Source organism: Pinus tabuliformis, chromosome J, assembly GCF_031772625.1.
Source record: "Pinus tabuliformis cultivar Carrire ecotype Pingquan chromosome J, CPIR1, whole genome shotgun sequence".
NCBI classification, from domain to species: Eukaryota; Viridiplantae; Streptophyta; class Pinopsida; order Pinales; family Pinaceae; genus Pinus; species Pinus tabuliformis.
Window position 1 is genome coordinate 1,267,592,738 of NC_142295.1, and position 17,399 is coordinate 1,267,610,136.

At 39.6% G+C, this 17,399-nt stretch overlaps 1 protein-coding gene across 7 annotated transcripts in view; it reads left to right on the forward strand.

Annotated features, from left to right (window-relative positions):
- Positions 1–17,399, forward strand: part of LOC149231870 (long chain acyl-CoA synthetase 9, chloroplastic-like) — a 298,899-nt gene that overhangs the window by 113,268 nt on the left and 168,232 nt on the right. For all 7 annotated transcript variants that reach the window (XM_089379304.1, XM_089379303.1, XM_089379301.1 and 4 more), the window contains exons 2-3: positions 3,204–3,765; positions 4,245–4,325. In XM_089379304.1, coding sequence (XP_089235430.1) covers positions 3,319–3,765; positions 4,245–4,325 — 528 coding nt within the window. In that variant the 5' untranslated portion in view covers positions 3,204–3,318. The remainder of the gene's footprint in view (positions 1–3,203; positions 3,766–4,244; positions 4,326–17,399) is intronic.

Consider the following 17,399-nt stretch of genomic DNA (forward strand, 5'->3'; position numbering starts at 1 on the left):
CCGAAACAGCCGGAGCATCTGTCTCCGAAGGAGAGCAGCATGCAAGGGACAACTAACTAACATTGGGACAGTTGTATGGTACTTAGCAGCAAATACACCAAGCATGCAATGTTACAGCTAGCATGCAAGGGACAACTAGCATGTAACAACAAGCATGCTAAGGACAACAAGCATGCTAGGGACAACAAGCAAGCAAGGTGCAACCAACACATAGGTCAGGATGGCAACATGGTGTAGCAATGGCACATAATGCAGTACAATGATGGGTACAGTCATGATTAATGAAGCGTGATGAGATGCAGCATAGTGATGATGGGTGCAACATGGTGCAACGCGGTGAGGTGCAGCATGATGACGAAATGCAGCACAACGATAGGTGAAGGAGTCACCTTGGAGAATTAGTTGAAGCAGCATGTCTTCAACTAATCTCATGTAGCATCTTCTTAGAGATGATCTATGCTCTTATCTAGATAAGTCAAAGTGTTGACTTCTATTGTAAACGTACTATCTCTTTGTCTCTCTCTCTACTGAACTATTGAAGAACATATAAGAAGAAATGATCAAGGGTTTCTCCACATAGGGGTTTGTCCCTAGCTAGCGCCACATCTTGTGTCCTCTTGTCTTGGCTTGTCTTCTGGGATTTATGTTTATGTTCTATCTGCAGTTTACTTTAATGCTGATGTGATTGCTAATATGGAAAAGATATGGAACTAACTGTGAAAATTGAAATAAATTGCTCTAAGCATAGAACATACCTAAAATTAACAATATGGAAATCTTGCTTGACTTGTTGGACACTAAATATCAAAGACACTTGGTGCCAAGATTTTGGAAAAAAGAGGGAACACTTGTGGACAATCCTGAGACTAGGAAAGCATTTGTGTTTGACAATAGAAAATCGTATAATCATCCTTAAACTCTATTGCACATCCATGTTGAATCCTATCATTATCTTGTTGCCTATGCCGAGCTTAGTGTACTCTAGCATCTCTATGGACTAGTAACCCCTAGACGTTGCACAAAATTGTTAAAAAACATCTCGGCCTAACCCGGTGAGCAAATAAAATATAGATTTGAAACGCTTCATTATTTTAATTGTGAATACGACACTTGACACAAGCACAAATGACAATTGTCGTTAACATGGGCCACTAACTAATACATAAAATCCATTTGAGACAAAGCACTTATAACACTTATTAGCCAAATTTAATATCCAACATAAATATGTGACACCGCTGTTTGACTTTAATACAGCTATCATAAATTTCAACCATTATCACTAGTTATACTAGGTGAGGTTGACTTGTACATTACAAGGACATGTGGGCACGTTAGATCATGTTAAACTAGATGACTTAGACAATTACACATACAACATCATATGACCCGAATATGCCTCATAGCCGCCTGGCAATGTTGTGCTGTCTTATGTCTACAAAATGTCCTTAATCTGCAACTTGTTCATTCTAGGCACCTACCATGTTCGTGGTCTTGTGCATGACGGTGTATTATATTGCCCCCTTTTGTGTCCTTTCATCTGGTGTTATGACATCGTTCCTTGATGGATTTCCTTGGAAGTTGTTGGAAGGAAGACTGCTAGGACCTGTGTCCATGCCATAGTTTGCTATCAACCTCTTACCCTCATCTGTTGACCTTCTTGATTTGCTATCCACTACTAATCCTTGTCTTCGGTAGTTGAAGTTCTAGTTGAATCATTTTTGAACAATATGGGATGGTGTTTGCATTGCTACTGATCTACCAGGGTCTTCTCTCCAAGAAAGAGTTGCTGTAATCATGTTACACAGATGCTTCCTGCCCACATGTGGAAAGGTTGAAAGTTGAAACTAGTTATCATATCTTATAGAGTTGCAAATGTGCTTAAGAATGTTGAGACCTTGTTTGGGACACTCGGCATTATCTCCTCTCTAATGAGACTTTTTGGAATGCTGCATTATTAGGTGATATTGACTCCATTAACATTAATGTGTTTCCTAGGTACACCATAGTATATATATGACAATATTTTTTTATTGCATATCATTAATTCCTTGTATTGCTCCCATTTACTAATTATTACTATTTTCCTTCTGCACAAAATGGGCTTGTCCTTTTCTTATGAATGCCTATGGCATCTTGTGACTACTGCAATATGTGTCACAGGTTTACTTAGAAGTGCTTCCATTACCGTAAATCTGTTTTCATCTCTTTTCTTTTCTTCATCTTCTTTCTTTTAAATCGATTTTGTATGATCAAGTCTCTTCGAGTAGAAATCCTAACCGATAGGCCACCCTTCCCATATTAACTTTCTAGTCTTCTCAAGGGTATGACTGTCCTCACACACAGTAATGCCCCTGGAATTGAGGGGCGTGACTGGATACATTACATATTGTATTGGGTATGCAGGTTACATGTTTGGATTTATTCAACAGAAGGACAATCCTGATTGGGTGCCCCTGCCTCCCCAGATACATGCACCTGTGCTACTCTGATAATAACAGACTTGAAAACCTCTGTTTTCTATTTGTTTGCAAGGTTATTTCTTTTCTTATTTCTGTAACTTCCTGGCTTGATAGATAATCCTGATTGGGTGCTCCTGCCCCCACCTCCCCAGATACACGCACCGGTGCTACTCTGGTTGTAACAGACTGGAAAAACTTTATTTTGTATTCAGTTGCAAGGTTATTTCGTTCCTTATCTGTGCATTTCTCTGGCTTGATAATGGATTTCGTTGTCATGCTTGAATTCTGTCTGTTTCTTTCTCTCTTCTTGATAGTTGTTTACTAAACATTGCACTGGATAGAACTGATAGAAAGCTAGAAACTAAGAGGCAATTCCTCTTTTTGCACATGTCTTCTCATATCAGCCAATGTCTTTTGTTTAGTGCTTTCTATCTGCTATTCTAACTCCAGTTAATCTTATTTCTGTATATTAATTAGTATTGACAGAGGCTCAAGTAGTTTCTCTTATCATAAGCTTGACTATTATCCTTTGTAGTATAGCGACCTTTCAGTGTTGTGCACTTTTGCTAGCTTGTGAATTATTCACAGCTCATTTTCCAAAAATGGGAGCTGTAAACAGTCTAAATATATGTAGTTTCTTTATCACATTGATTTCAACATAATTTTGTTAACAATGAATGGTAGTCTGATATTGAACTTGAATTTGACAGTATAATTTCTAATGACTGACTTATCTCACAGTGATCATCAAAGTAGAGAGGAGCCAACTTGGAGCATTTTTAAGAATTGAGTTTATTCATGTGGCAAGTGTAGACACAAGCAACCAATATCTCTGCAACATAACTGTAGAGATGCAATGATGAGTACTCTTTTTATTGCTATTTTGGTGTCTGTGCTATTTTCTCTCGCTTTTGGTAAAATTAAGAACAGGAAACTGCGTGGGGTGCCTGCCAAATTTGGAGATACTGGTTTCACCATTCGCAACAGTAAATTTCCTACTCTGTTAGAAGTACCTTTTGAAGGAGCTTCAACTCTTGCGGCCCTCTTTGAGCAGTCATGTAAACGCCATGAACATTTTCCCTTGTTTGGGACTCGAAAACTTCTTGGCAGACAAAGAGAAGTCAGTGAAGATGGAAAACCTTGTGAAAAGTTGCATCTGGGAAACTATGAATGGATAACCTATGGTTCAGCATTTAAGCGTGCTTGCCACTTTGCGTCAGGACTGATTGAACAAGGCCATAAAAGAGGACAGCGAGCTGCAATTTTTGCTGAAACTCGAGCAGAGTGGCAAATTGCTCTCCAGGTGATTTTTTAATCATTTTCCTTTCTTAATTTTCTTGTTCTGCATTAGTGTTGTTTTCATTTTCAATGGATGAGAATACATGGAAGCTTCTGCGTTTCCCCTTTTCTAAAATACGTCATCGAAAGAATATGTATATGCTAATGGGTCTTGGATGAGAATCAGTTGGTACCTGAGTTGATGCATCCTTTGTTTAGGAGGCAAATTCAAATTGGGACCTTGATCACTGTCAAACAAATCTCTGGTTTTATCTTTAAGAAGCACGCATCACGATGGATATATTTATAATTTTTGAAGCATTGAGGAAAGACTAGGGCACGTTCTCTTCTGAAAGTTTTTTGAGCAAGAGTCTCTTTATAAGTCCCGGAAACTCTGCCTAACTCATCAGAAAAAATGAAAAAGATGTAAACTATTGAAGTGTGCTATTCAGTTGTTTCCATTGCCATTTCATAATTTGGAATCCATCTGTTGATCTGGAACAGGGTTGCTTCCGATGCAATATCACAGTGGTTAGTCTTTATCCTTCGTTAGATGGTGAAGCTCTTGCTCACTCATTAAATGAGGTTTGTATCTGATAACCATTTCTTTCTGTGTCTGCCACTATTAGTTATGGTTATCCTTCGTTCTTGCTTCTATTTGACAGTCTTAAAATCTTTTCCTTATAAGATATAACTAAATACCCAAAAATTTGCATATGTCAAAATACTATAATATCTCTTTAGCTCTAAATCAGTTGCAATTGGAGTGTTTTTATCTTTTTTCTCGAGTAAATATTGCAGTGAAAGCATAATTATCTCATATGAACCATAGTGGGGAATCAGTCAATTATTTGCTATTTTCTGTTGCAGAACGAATGGTTCTTAAGTGTGGCCCTGTTTTTGAGGTTTTTCAAGTTTGTTATTGATGTATGTAGAGAAACCTTTGAAATTTGAGGCAACACCGTTTATAGATAATCATACTTTCTAGTTTCCTAGAGTGTGATAGTGCATGAAATGATAGGCCCAAAAGTGCATGAAATGAAAGGCCCAAAAGTTTCATTGTCCAAGCATATTCATTCCCGTTAACTAAATCAACTCATCCACAATAGCTTTGCATGTTATCACCTGTAAAGCATAGCTATAGTATCTTTTAACATCAACATTTCTTGCAACATAAAAGTACCTAAAAGCACATAAGTGCAAACTTTGGGTCATTGCACACCATCACCTTTAAAGTGAGCTACAATATCATTAACATCAACATTTCTATCAACATAAAAATACCTAAGCACATAGGTGAAAGCGTTGGGTCCAAGGGGCAATAATATGAAGCTTTAAGTAAAAGCATCCTTGTTGGCCTTGAAGAAATAATTCAATAAACATGATATAAGAGCTAAACATTTGGCACAGCTCAAAATAATTGTGTTACGATGATAAATATAAATAATATAAATAATAATAACTCATAATTAAATAATTACTTATAAATAATGAAGGGACATATGAAAGGACATGTCCCAACTAAAAGATGTGACTCTTAATGAAAGGGCACTTGCACCTAGTATTTATAATGGTGCCCTCATTTGTAACATATCATTTTTTCTCATGCATTTATATCAATGCTGCACGACTCGTACTTGGCAAATACTCAGCGGGCATATCATTCGCTGGCTCGGGAAGATACAGGAAAGAGTTGGGAAAGACTCTCCCAATAGCAAAGGGTTAATAAATATCTCATTTTTTTTGCATAAAAGATAAATTAATGGCATTTCCAACACATACAAGTTGTAAAACCATGGTTTACACAAGAATTCATAACATCATCTCATAAAATATGATCATATAGCATAACACAATTGATATTTATATTCAAAATTTATAATTAAACTGAAAAATGATTTCATAAAAAATGTCACATATGGTAGCAACTTGAAAGTTCTCCATGATGTTAGATGGAGTTAGAGAAGGAAGGATTTTGCTAAATTTAGAAGTGCACTAAGTTTGGCAAACAGACCCACAAGTGAAGCTAAGGCGCAGTTTATTTATTCTTAATTTTGAGTTAGGAAAATTCTAATTTTCTTATAGTCAAAAAGTGAATTGATCTCAACCGTCCATTGAGATTTAATCTTAGTCATCCGTGGAAGATGGAAGGCCAAGTCGAATTTACAAGGAGGAAAAGGGTGTCGACTTGGATCGTTATGCACTATATGGCTTGTGTGTTTAGCTCAACAAAAGAAAGGTTTTCTAGATCATCATACTAGGCCAAGAAAAGAAGGCCAAGTAGCCTCAACGAATTTCTTTAGCTAGTGTACTTCTCTTCCAGGGTCGAGTTATCTTGCACAAAAGGGTCGAATTAGCTTGTACGAGTCCATACAATTGCGCATGCAGGGAGGTCGAGTTGCTTAGAAGTACACAAATCCATGTGTTGTGAGGGACAATGAATTGAAGGGAAAATTTCCCCCCTAATTTGTAATAGTTATTTGAAGACATTTTGTTAAGCAAAATAATAAAAAACACAAGTTGGCAGGGTTTCCCCAATTGGGGTTTCCTGGGTAATTTCTGGTGTATTGTTTTATCGTGTGTTTGTCTCTTCATGAATTTATTTTCCCCTGCTATTATTTGTTACAATACTCAACATATTTAGTAAATGTGTTTGAAGTTTAGTTTTCTATTTCTTCATCGCAATTTTTTTAATTTAATTAACAACTAAGGTATTGGAAAGCTAACATGGTATCAGAGCTAGTCTCTGATTAATGACTAGAAAGCGTGTTATTTTCCTCAGGAGCTGGCGAAAGATGCAGGACATGATACACAATTCACTTCAGGGTTGTGCTACGGTTTTTGGGTGCATGACCTAGGGATAATCTGCACTAGGGTGTTCTCATAGCAGGCTTTGCGCAAGGGTTTTCTGAGCAGATTGAACAAGTAGGATGGCATATTTGGGGTTGAGATTTGAGGATCGCCTTGATGGGGCCTCGAATTTCTGTTCTTGGAAGGAGAGGATTGGTGTAGTTTTGGAGGAGTAGGGAGTTTGGGAGTTTGTGGAGAGTTCACCAATCACACCAATAGATTCTCAACAACTGACCTAGCATAACAAGAAGGAAGTGAAGGCCAGAAGAATAATCCTTGAAGGAGTCAAGGATCACATCATACCTCACCTTTCTGGGAAGAAGACAACTCAGGCTATGTGGACAACTATCTTAGGGTTGTACTAGGGTATGAGTGAGGCAGGAAGTTGGTACTCAGAGATAAACTTAGAAATATCAAGATGGCTAATTCTGAGTTTGTGATCTCTTACGTGACTAGATTCAGTTAAGTGAAGGATGAGTTAGCTGGGGTTGGGGAGATAGTCTCGGACAAGGTCCTTGTAAGTGTTGTATTATTGGGTTTTTTGAAGTCATGAGAAATTTTTACTGATGCTATTAGTGGTAGAGAAAACCTACCATGATGGGAGAGGCTATGGAATGATTGTGTGTAAGAGGAGATTTGGAAGTAAGCTAAATCTTGGTCTCATGTGAAGATTGAGGAAGAGGAGAATTTTGCACAAGCTAGCAAAGGGGGCAAGGCCAAGAGGAAGAAAAATCCAGGAGGGGCCGAGTCTAGTTGAGGAGGCAAGAAGAAGAAAGATGTCAACAAAGTTAAGTGCTTCTCCTGTCATCAGTTTGGGCATTACTCCACCAAGTGTCCAAACAAGATTAAGGGGTCCAAGAAGGATCATGTGGCAACATCAACATAGGTGGAGGAGTTCACTTGCAATTTGAGAGGGAGTTTTTTCTCATAGCTTGCATGGAAAGCTCTATGGTCAGTAACATTTGATATATTGTTAGTGGAGTGTTCTGCCATATGATCGGGAACAAGGGATATTTTAGCTAGTTGACAAGGATATGCAGTTTCATATAGAGATGGGAGATGATGGCAGGTATTTAGCATAGGGCGTGGGTATTGTCAAGTTTGAGAGGGAGTCCGGAAATCCTCTCTACCTTAGAGATGTCATCTACGTCCCAGGGTTGAAGAAAAAACTTGTTTCAGAATCAACCTTGGAGAACAAAGGTTATGAGGTTATCTTCAACAGAGGAAAGGCCTTTCTCAAGTCTTTCAACTCTGTAGCAGCTAAAAAAATTCAAGTTAGGGTGAAGAACCTCTATATGTTAAAGTTTGAGATAGTCACGACCTTGAGCAATAGAGAGATTGGTGCTCAAAGATGTGACCTTGGGGAGCTTTGGCATAGGTGTATGGGTCACTTACACCAGGGAGCATTGAAGATTTTGAGGGAGATTGCCACAAGGCTGCCACAATATAGTGTAGATTAGCATGACGTGTGCAAGGGTTGCATAGTTGGCAAGTATGCCAAAACATCCTTTCCTAGTAGAGACAACAAAACCAAGAGCATCTTGGAGATGGTACATTCAGATGTATGCGAGCCATTTTCCTCTCCATACCTAATGGGACACAAATATTATGTCAGCTTCATTAATGACCACTCGAGAAAGACTTGGATCTTCTTCATGAAGAGGAAATACGAAGTCTTCTCGAAGTCGTGGAGTTCAAAGCCTTGGTGGAGAACTGGACTGGGAGAAGGATCAAGGCATTGAGATCAGACAATTGTGGGGAGTACATCTCCATTGCCTTCAGAGACTTGTGTGCCAAGGAGGGCATCAAGAGAGAGCGCAACACAATTCATAACCTTAAGCAAAAATGGGGTGGCTGAGTGCAAGAACTGGAGCATTATTGGAGCAGTGAGGGGTATGTTGCATGACTAAGGGCTACCTATGTTTCTTTGGGCAGAGGCATGCAACACTGTAGTCTTTTTGTAGAACAACAGTCCACATAGGGTGGTAGGTAGAGTTACCCTAGAGGAGGCTTTCACAGGCAAGAAGCCTAACATGCCTTACTTTCGGATCTTTGATAGTCTTGTTTATTGCCATTTGTCTTATGATAGCAGGAAGAAGTTGGAGCACACAACAAAGAAGGGAATTTTCGTGGGTTACAATGAGACATCTAAGGCATACAGGGTGTATGTCCTAGCACTTAGGAAGACAGTGATTACGCATGATGAAAAGTTTGAGGAGAGGGCTCTCAGGAAGTCCTTAGAGCGTGAGTAGGGTGCAACATAGGAGGAGGAGCATCAGGCTCCCAGGTAGGAGGTTCAACCAACTCCTTAGATTTCATCACAACTGATTGTTACACAGATCAAGCAGAATGTAGAGGAGAAGAAAGTGCAAGAATAGGAGGAGAGAGTAGAGTGAGTGGAGCCCACACAGTCAATGACTCCCAATATAGGGAGAGGATGAACCAAGTGGGCAGATTAGTTGATCAAGGAAGCTCAGGAAAGAGTTGAAGCCCCTAGCTCCACATTTAGAAAGAGTAAACAACCACAAGGATATATGGGGTACATGGCACTTGCGACTGAGGTGACAGACTCAGAGCCTTCTTGTTATAAGGAGGCCGGTAGCTTCTCAGTGGGTATGGTGAGATGCCATGGTGGAGGAGTATTCCTCCATCATGATGAATGACATCTAGGAGATAATGCTAAGACCGTTGAAAAATCAATTGTGGGATCATGTTGGGTATACAAGATCAAGCACGTAGCTGATGGAAGTGTGGAGAAGTGTAAGGCTAGATTTGTGGGCCATGGCCAAAGGTTTTGTTAGAAAATGTAGCAAGAAAGGCTCAATTTGACTTTATCCTTAGTCAAATTGAGTAAATCAAATTTCCACATCAACAAGACAACTTGGAGGCAATTAACTAGTGTGACATGGCTCTTGTCACTCAGTTAGCTCAGTAAATTCGAGTTACTGGGCTTGGAGTTCAATCATGCATGTGTTGATTGCTAAATTTTAGCAATCTAGTTCAGTTATTTTCAGTTGTACTTAGTTAACTGACCTCTAACTATTGATAGAGTCAGTTGAAGGTCAGTTGTGCAGTGAGACAACAATTTAACTCAGAGATCTGTCAGTTAACTGATGAATCAACCCAAAATAGCCCATGCATGCATGGAATTTGAATTCGTCAGCTGGAGTGGAGAAATTAAGGCTAATGTAAAATTATTTGTATACTAGTGGGGTGTACAAAATTTTGCATGCAAGCAGTTGATCAATCCTTGGGAATTGTGCAAGGAAATATGGACTAGCCTATTGTTTAGGAGCTCAGATTATTTCAGAATTATGCAAGGAAATAGGAGGCTAGAGGAGGCAGAATTTGGCTAAGTGTTGGTTAGAGGCTTTCATTCAAGAATGAGAATCGTTTTACTCTTGCAGGTTGCGCTCAAAGCTAGAGCAATTAGTTGTAATAGTTTCTCTATTCAACTGATTAATGCAAAGAGGCTTGAGGGGTTTTTCCCAGTTGGGTTCCCCTAGAAATCATTGTGTACTTGTGGTTTTGCTTGTTGCATGTCTATGCATGTTGTTCTAAATTGTGATTTCCATTCCACAAATTAGTAGAGTAGAATTTGTGTCTCTTGTTTTCAGTTCAAAATCTTGAGCAGTTGCAATTTATATCAAATTTCCATAGGCTTCTTTTAGGTCGAAGGGATAGACTATGATGAGAAGTTTGCACCAGTGGCCAGGTTTTCATCCATTAAGACATTTCTGGCGATTACAGCGCATATTAGGTGGAAGATCCACCAAATGGACATGAAGGCTACCTTCCTTAACAAAGTTGTTGAGTGAGAGATTTATGTTGAGTAGCCTGAGGGATTTGAGACTTTTAGCAGAGACATGCATGTTTGCAGGTTGAAGAGAGCTCTTTATGGGCTCAAGTAGGCATCGAGGGCATGGTATTCCCGAATAAACAACTATCTTCTCAGATTGGGCTTCACCAAGAGTGAAGCTAACCCTAACTTGTACTATATTGTGGTTGAGGGCCAACCTCTCATTCTTGTGTTATATGTTGACAATTTGATATTGACAAGGGACGAGGAGCTCATCCATGACCGCAAGAGAGATCTTGTAGAGGAGTTTGAGATGAAGGATATAGGGCTTATGTACTATTTCCTTGGATTGGCAGTATGATAGGGTGATGGGAAGATATTCTTGGGACTAGGCAGGTACACACAAGAGATTCTCAAGAGATTCCACATGTAGGATTGCAAGCCCATGACCATCCCTCTAGTCACAAACTGGAGGAAGGTGGACGCTACTAGAGGTGAGTAAGTGGATGCCACTCTTTACAGGCATCTCATAGGGTTGTTGATGTATCTGGTGAACACACAACTAGACATTTGCTTCATAGTCAACTAGTTGAGCCAATTTATGGTTGAGCTGACCAAAGTGCATTGGGTTGTTGCCAAGCAAGTGTTGAGGTATCTCAGGGGCACAATAAATTATGGATTGTTGTACGAACAAGTTGATGGTGTGAGGCTTCAGGGCTTTACAAATGTAGGTTGGGTAGGGGTTCAACAGATAAGAAGAGCACTTCATGTTGTTCCTTTAGTGTTGGTTCAACAATTGTTTCCTGGTTTAGCAGGAAGCAAAGATCAGTGGCCCTGTGTGAAAATTCCAACACTGGAATCCTATTGCAACAAATGGAATTTATTTTTCTAATTGTTAATTATTTTAACAATTTATCTGCTACGACAGATATCAAATAAATCACACTGCAACTTTCACAAATAAAATACTGCGGAAATAATAATGCTAGAAACTGAGAAAATATTAGCACACAGTTAAACTGACACTGTTATTTTTGGACTAATGTCCACAAAAAATCCAATTTGGGAAAATCGGAGCAACAATTGAGGGGTTTATTATTATGCAACAATGAAATCTGAATACAATAGTCTGGATGCTAGCTCTGGCAATCCTATAGATAAAAATATTGGCAAAAATCTAATGAGGAATTTTCCTCACCTCACAGTCAAATCCAACACTGAAGACTGGCTTTTGAAACCCTCTATGAATTGTTCTGCATCACCTTCTGCGTGAGCTCTTCCCAGGCTCCAATTCATACAACCTGGATCTCTATATGAGCTGCTTCTTCAGCTTGCCATTGACTCAGAAAATGCTTCTCCCAGCCTTTACAAAATTCTTCTGCTACCGGAACACTGAAGCGACTTTCTGAATCTGCAAATCGAAATGCCTGTAGAGGCTACTGCGCAGCCCTTGCATCAGCTTCTCTGTGGCTCTTCTGCCTCTGCAAATGCACTTGTTGGATTTGGAAAGTTTCCTATAGCCTCACTTTCTCTGCCCCTCATTCACTTCTTTGATCTTTGGCCCTCCGACAATTGACCGCTGCTACTATGGAAATCAATCTGCCAAGGAAATTGAACTTCTAGTGTTCTAGATGTATTCTCCAAGTGCCGATCGATTTCCTCTTATAATCCACTGTTGGAGCACCAACGACCAAGATTAAATCTTAATCAATGGCTAGGATTATCTTGGAATAGATTCGTGTGAGTTTCTAGATGATTCTCACCTTATCTCAGTTAACGTTGATTAATTAACCATACTTCCTATGTTTAGACTTAGGAAATATTTAAAAAATTGTTAATAATCTAATTGAGACACTTCTAGGTGAAATTTCCTGAAATGATTTCTGGGTTTTGGAGATATCATGTATTCTAGCCTCTCCACCAAATTTTGTGGCTAGAACACATTCGATGCTACAAAAACCAATGTTGATTATATTGTCGAAATATCGGTGATATTCGGAAATATCGCGATATTTTCGGCAAGCTGAAATATTGTTGAGAAAATATTGCGATATTTCCTTGCCTAAAAATATCGCGATATTTTTGAAATATCGTGGATATTTCGGCAAAATATCGTGATATGACCCTAAAAATCGCCGGGCAGGCTGGGCTATAGCTATGTTTCAGCAAAATATTGTCTATGACCCTAAAAATTGTCAGGGCAGGCTAGGCTGCAGCTAAAAAAAGAAATTTTGGTCATTTCGTTTGCTCATTTTGGTTTCTGAGTCTTGGAGAAGGAAGGGGAAGAGTTTTGTGGTGGTTGTCAAGGAGGGATTGAGGATCAAACAACCATTATCACAACCAAGAAGTTTTTGTGGATCAAAGATTGAAGAACAATGAGACAAACTTTATTTCTTCCATTAACAGGTATGTTCTTAAAAACCCCTATGTTAATGATTTTTTTATAGATTTAGGGTTATGCTTGCTTACCTCTTTGCCTACCAACATTTTGCTTCTTTGTTTTTTTCCATTTGTGATGATTTTCATGTCAATGAGCCAATGCAAGGGTTTTCTCCATATTTGGACAACAAGCTTCATTTCTTTTTTTAACTTTCTTATGCAACCTCTTATTGCCATTTTTCATTCACATTGCAAATAATGTAGTAAAAAAAACATTTTTTAAAATGTGGTGGTTATTACTTATTATTTTTTGTGTATGGGTGTTTAATGCCAATTTTTTGTTTTTTTGGTGCCTTAGGTTTGAATTAGTTCACTACAAATATGCCAAAAACCTTGGACCCATTTTGGGAGTATGGGGAGCTTGATGGTGGAACAAATAAGACATATCTCTCATGCAAATTGTGTGGGACCAAGATGACAGGAGGGGTTATATGATTGAAATACCATTTGGCTAGACTCCCTGGTCATGATGTTGGGCTTTGTACGATTTCTAGTGCAGAGCTTATACAAAAAGTTCTTGAAGCAATTGATGAAAAAGACAAAAAGAAGGAAGAGGCAGAAAGAAACAAGCATGAACGTGCAGGTAGATCTTTTGGGATATTTTCTTTCGATTTTGAGGCTGAGGGTAGTGGGAGGGGCTCCACAGCGCCACCTACTAGTCCTAATGTTATTGGGAGTGGGAGGTCATCATTTTTTTGTTCCACGAATAACACATGGAGCGCAACCTTCCATAAAATCAGTTGTTAAAAAAAGGGAGAAGCAAGAAACATATAGAGTTACGGGGAGGTGTCTTTTTTAGAGCGAATTACCTCTCAGCATCACCAAAACCAATCCATTTTGGCAGCTAATGTGTGATGCTATTGTTGTTGTGGGCCCAGGGTACAAAAGTGCTACATATGAGGAGTTGCGAGGGCCAATCCTTCAAGTAGAAAGGGCATCAACTCTAGATTGGCGGAGTTGAAACAAACATGGGAAGTGTCTAGATGCACAATGATGTCTGATGGTTGGACATATACGAAGGGTAGGACCCTTCTAAATTTCTTGGTACATTGTCCTAAAGGTACCGTGTTTATTAAATCAGTGGATGCATCAACATGTATAAAAGATGCAGCAATGATATGTGAGTTGTTAGATGGGTTCATTTTGGAGATTGGTGTGCAAAATGTGGTGCAAGTCATAACATATAATGCAATTAATTATGTGTCTGTCGACAAGATGCTTATGGAGAGACACTGTACATTGTTTTGGACTTCGTGTGCAACACATTGTGTCACTTTGCTACTTGAGGATATGGGGAAACTCTCCTTCATCAAGAGGGTGATTGATATGGCTAGGAGCGTCCCCAAGTTTATATTTAACCATGATTTGTTCTTAACCTTATGAGGAGATACACTAGAAACAAGGAGTTGCAGTGTCTTGCAATTGCACAATTTGCCACCAACTTTATTACTCTACAGTCTTTGCTTCGATGCTAGTTTGAGTTGAAGCAAATGTTTTTTTCTGATGAGAGGCGTGATTGTAGATACAATAGGAGACATGATGGGAGAGCCATTGCAAAAATGGTGTACACTGACACATTTTGGCAAGGAGTAGAAGTGTACTCAGTTAGTGAACCTATTGTAAAGGTTCTGAGATTGGTAGATGGGGACAAGCCTACAATGGCTTATTTGTATGAGGCCATGGATAGGGCCAAAGAGGTCAGTCTTTCTTATTATGCAGACAAGGGTTATGCTGGGCTTGATAGACATATGATATTATGGGATGTGATTGATAGTCGGTGGACAAGGATGCTTCATCGACCCATTCATGCAACAACACTTTTCCTCAACCCTGCATTTTCATACAAATGCGCCTTTGATTTTGACGGCGAGGAGATGGAAGGGCTCCATTCCTGTACTCAGAGGATGGTACCTGATCCTGAGCTTTGTAGCAAAATCAATCGCAAGATACTGTTTTATTGGGATTGTGTTGGCCTATTTGGCTTTGATGATGCTATGAGGGAAAGGACCCTCTTCATGCCACGTAAGTGACAAGTTATCACTCATTAGAATTTTCAATTTAGAATATACTTATTTATAATTCTAGATTTTTAAAATTCAATTATGCAACTTTTATTTGAAAGTTTAATTATGTTTTAAGTTTTCTGACCTTTTTATTTCTTTATTTTGTTGTAGATATTTGGTGGCGAAGCTATGGTTCAAGGGCACCAAATTTGTAGAAATTGGCCATAAGAATCTTGAGTCAAACATGTAGCTCTTCGAGGTGTGAGCGTAATTGGAGTGTATTTGAGAAAATACACTCAAAAAAGCGCAACAGGTATAACATTAAGCTTCAACCTTCAATTGAGCAATTGCATTTATTGTAATTTTAATTTATGACCCTCAAGTGTCAAGTGTCGAGACCCATTAGTTTTTTTGACACTTTTATAGGTTGGAGTTCTCGCGCTGCAATGATTTAGTGTATGTGCATTACAATATCCGATTTCGAGTGAAGCAAATAGAAACATCAATGGATCTATATGTCGTTTCTTTAAACAATATTGATGTATCGTCTCAGTGGAGGGTGGAGTCTGAGGTGCCCATCTTGGAGGAGTCACTTGCATGGTTAGAGCCAGAGGTACCATTAGAATAGGGACAACAAGAGGAGGAGGACTTGGGGGAGGAGCAACACGAGGAGCAGCAGGAGGAAGAGGAGGAGGAGACAGTGGAAGCATCAACACCATCTGCTATAGATATAGGAGAGCAGGGGCAAGGCCTTCTACTACTAGGGGTGGGCTTGGCAAACAACCCATCATGTTTTCCCGTAAAAGGGGGAGAGGGCATGATTTCAGATAGATAACTGCTACATACAACTCATGATGACGAGATACTTTTATATATGTGATGCTATTTTGTATTGGTTCTCCACGAGTCCTTGATTGGACAATTATCAGGGATCAACAGGATTTGGTATTGCCTTTCATGTATCATTTTTATTTTACATCCACTACATCATATATATCAATGCTTTCTTCATATTTATGTGCCAATGTGTTTATTTCATGTTGTTATTGCTTTATATCTTTAAAAAGTTGAAAAAAAAATGAATGTATTATGCATTTTTTATGTTTGCTGATATTGCCGATAAGATGTTTTCTAGATTGTTGCCGATATTTTGCCGATACTGATATTTTCAACACAAACAAAAACTAACACTCCCTCTTAGGATGGCTATGTTCTCTCTCTAGTGATGCACATACTGCCAACAAACCCTGTCTATGTATCATATCCTATCACGTTGCTAATGTCTGGCTGCTACTGCGCACCAACTATTGCGCAACTCTGATGCTGCATCTCTGTTGTTACATTGTTGCCAACTCTGCATCTGCACTGCAACTCCCTCTCATCTGTTGCTGCTGCAACTACAACCACTGCAATTGAGAAGCATCCTAAACACTGAATCAACTGTGTTTAGTGTGATGCATCTATATCCTGAGTCCTGACTGCTACTAGCTACTGCACTGTCATTGAAGAATCTGCGTTTTTGCCAACTCTGCACTGAGCCACCTGTTCTGTTGTCAACACTGCACTACGCTGATCAACCTTTAACTGCTACTAGTCTGCAACTATCACTCTGCCACTAACTGCATCAACTGTCACTGATCCATCCTGCTACTAAATACTATGGGCCCCCGCAGCCAGGTAATGATCCATGAGGTGGACTCCTAAGGACCTTGCCCAATCTCTGTAGTTCTTTCGAGCTACAACTCCAAGTCACCCCACCTCACTTCTGGAGGTATGGCTGCCATCATCACAAAGTTTTCCTCCAACTTGGTGGAAAGCTTGTCGATCTCGGCCGGCGTTGCTTGTTGATCATGCTTCTCCGACTTGTCCCTCTTCCTAAGATGACACTGTGCGCTATAGTGACCGAGCTCACCACACCTGAAGCACTTGACCTTCGACAGGTCCTTCTTCTCCCCCTGCCCCTGTCTTGGACCCTTCGATGCAAGAGCCATATTATCCTCGTCCTCCTCACTCTTCAAGACTTGCTATTGCTACTGCTGATGGTGCTCTTTACTAGAGTTCGCCTCAACTCCTCCTGTTGTAGATTGACCGACATCGTGTCGCAACCAGGAAAAGTGTCTCTGCCCAATATGCTTTGGACAAACACTTTCCAGTCATTTGAGACAATATTTAGTGCCATTCGTACAAGCTCTGTGGGTTGGGGCACCTCCCCAACGGTGGCTAGCTGATCTCTGACTTCTTGAATCCGAGTGAGGAAGGGATCTATGCTTTCACCCTTTTGCATTCGGATGGTTCTCAACTTCTCCTGGAGAAACATCTTCCGCTGCTCGGAAGAACTCTGATATACTGTAGAAAGAGCTACCCGCATTTCTCTGGCAGTATTCTTGCTAGAAATAAGCGAGACTATGTGATCTCAGATTCCATCCAAAATCATCCTCTTTGCCGTCACCATTTCCTTCTTGTACTCCTTCAGCTAATATGCATCCTGGGGAATTGCTACTACATTTCCCACGTAGGCTTTCACGCTGTTGGGTTGTGTTATATTTTTTCCACGACTAGCGGGGGGGT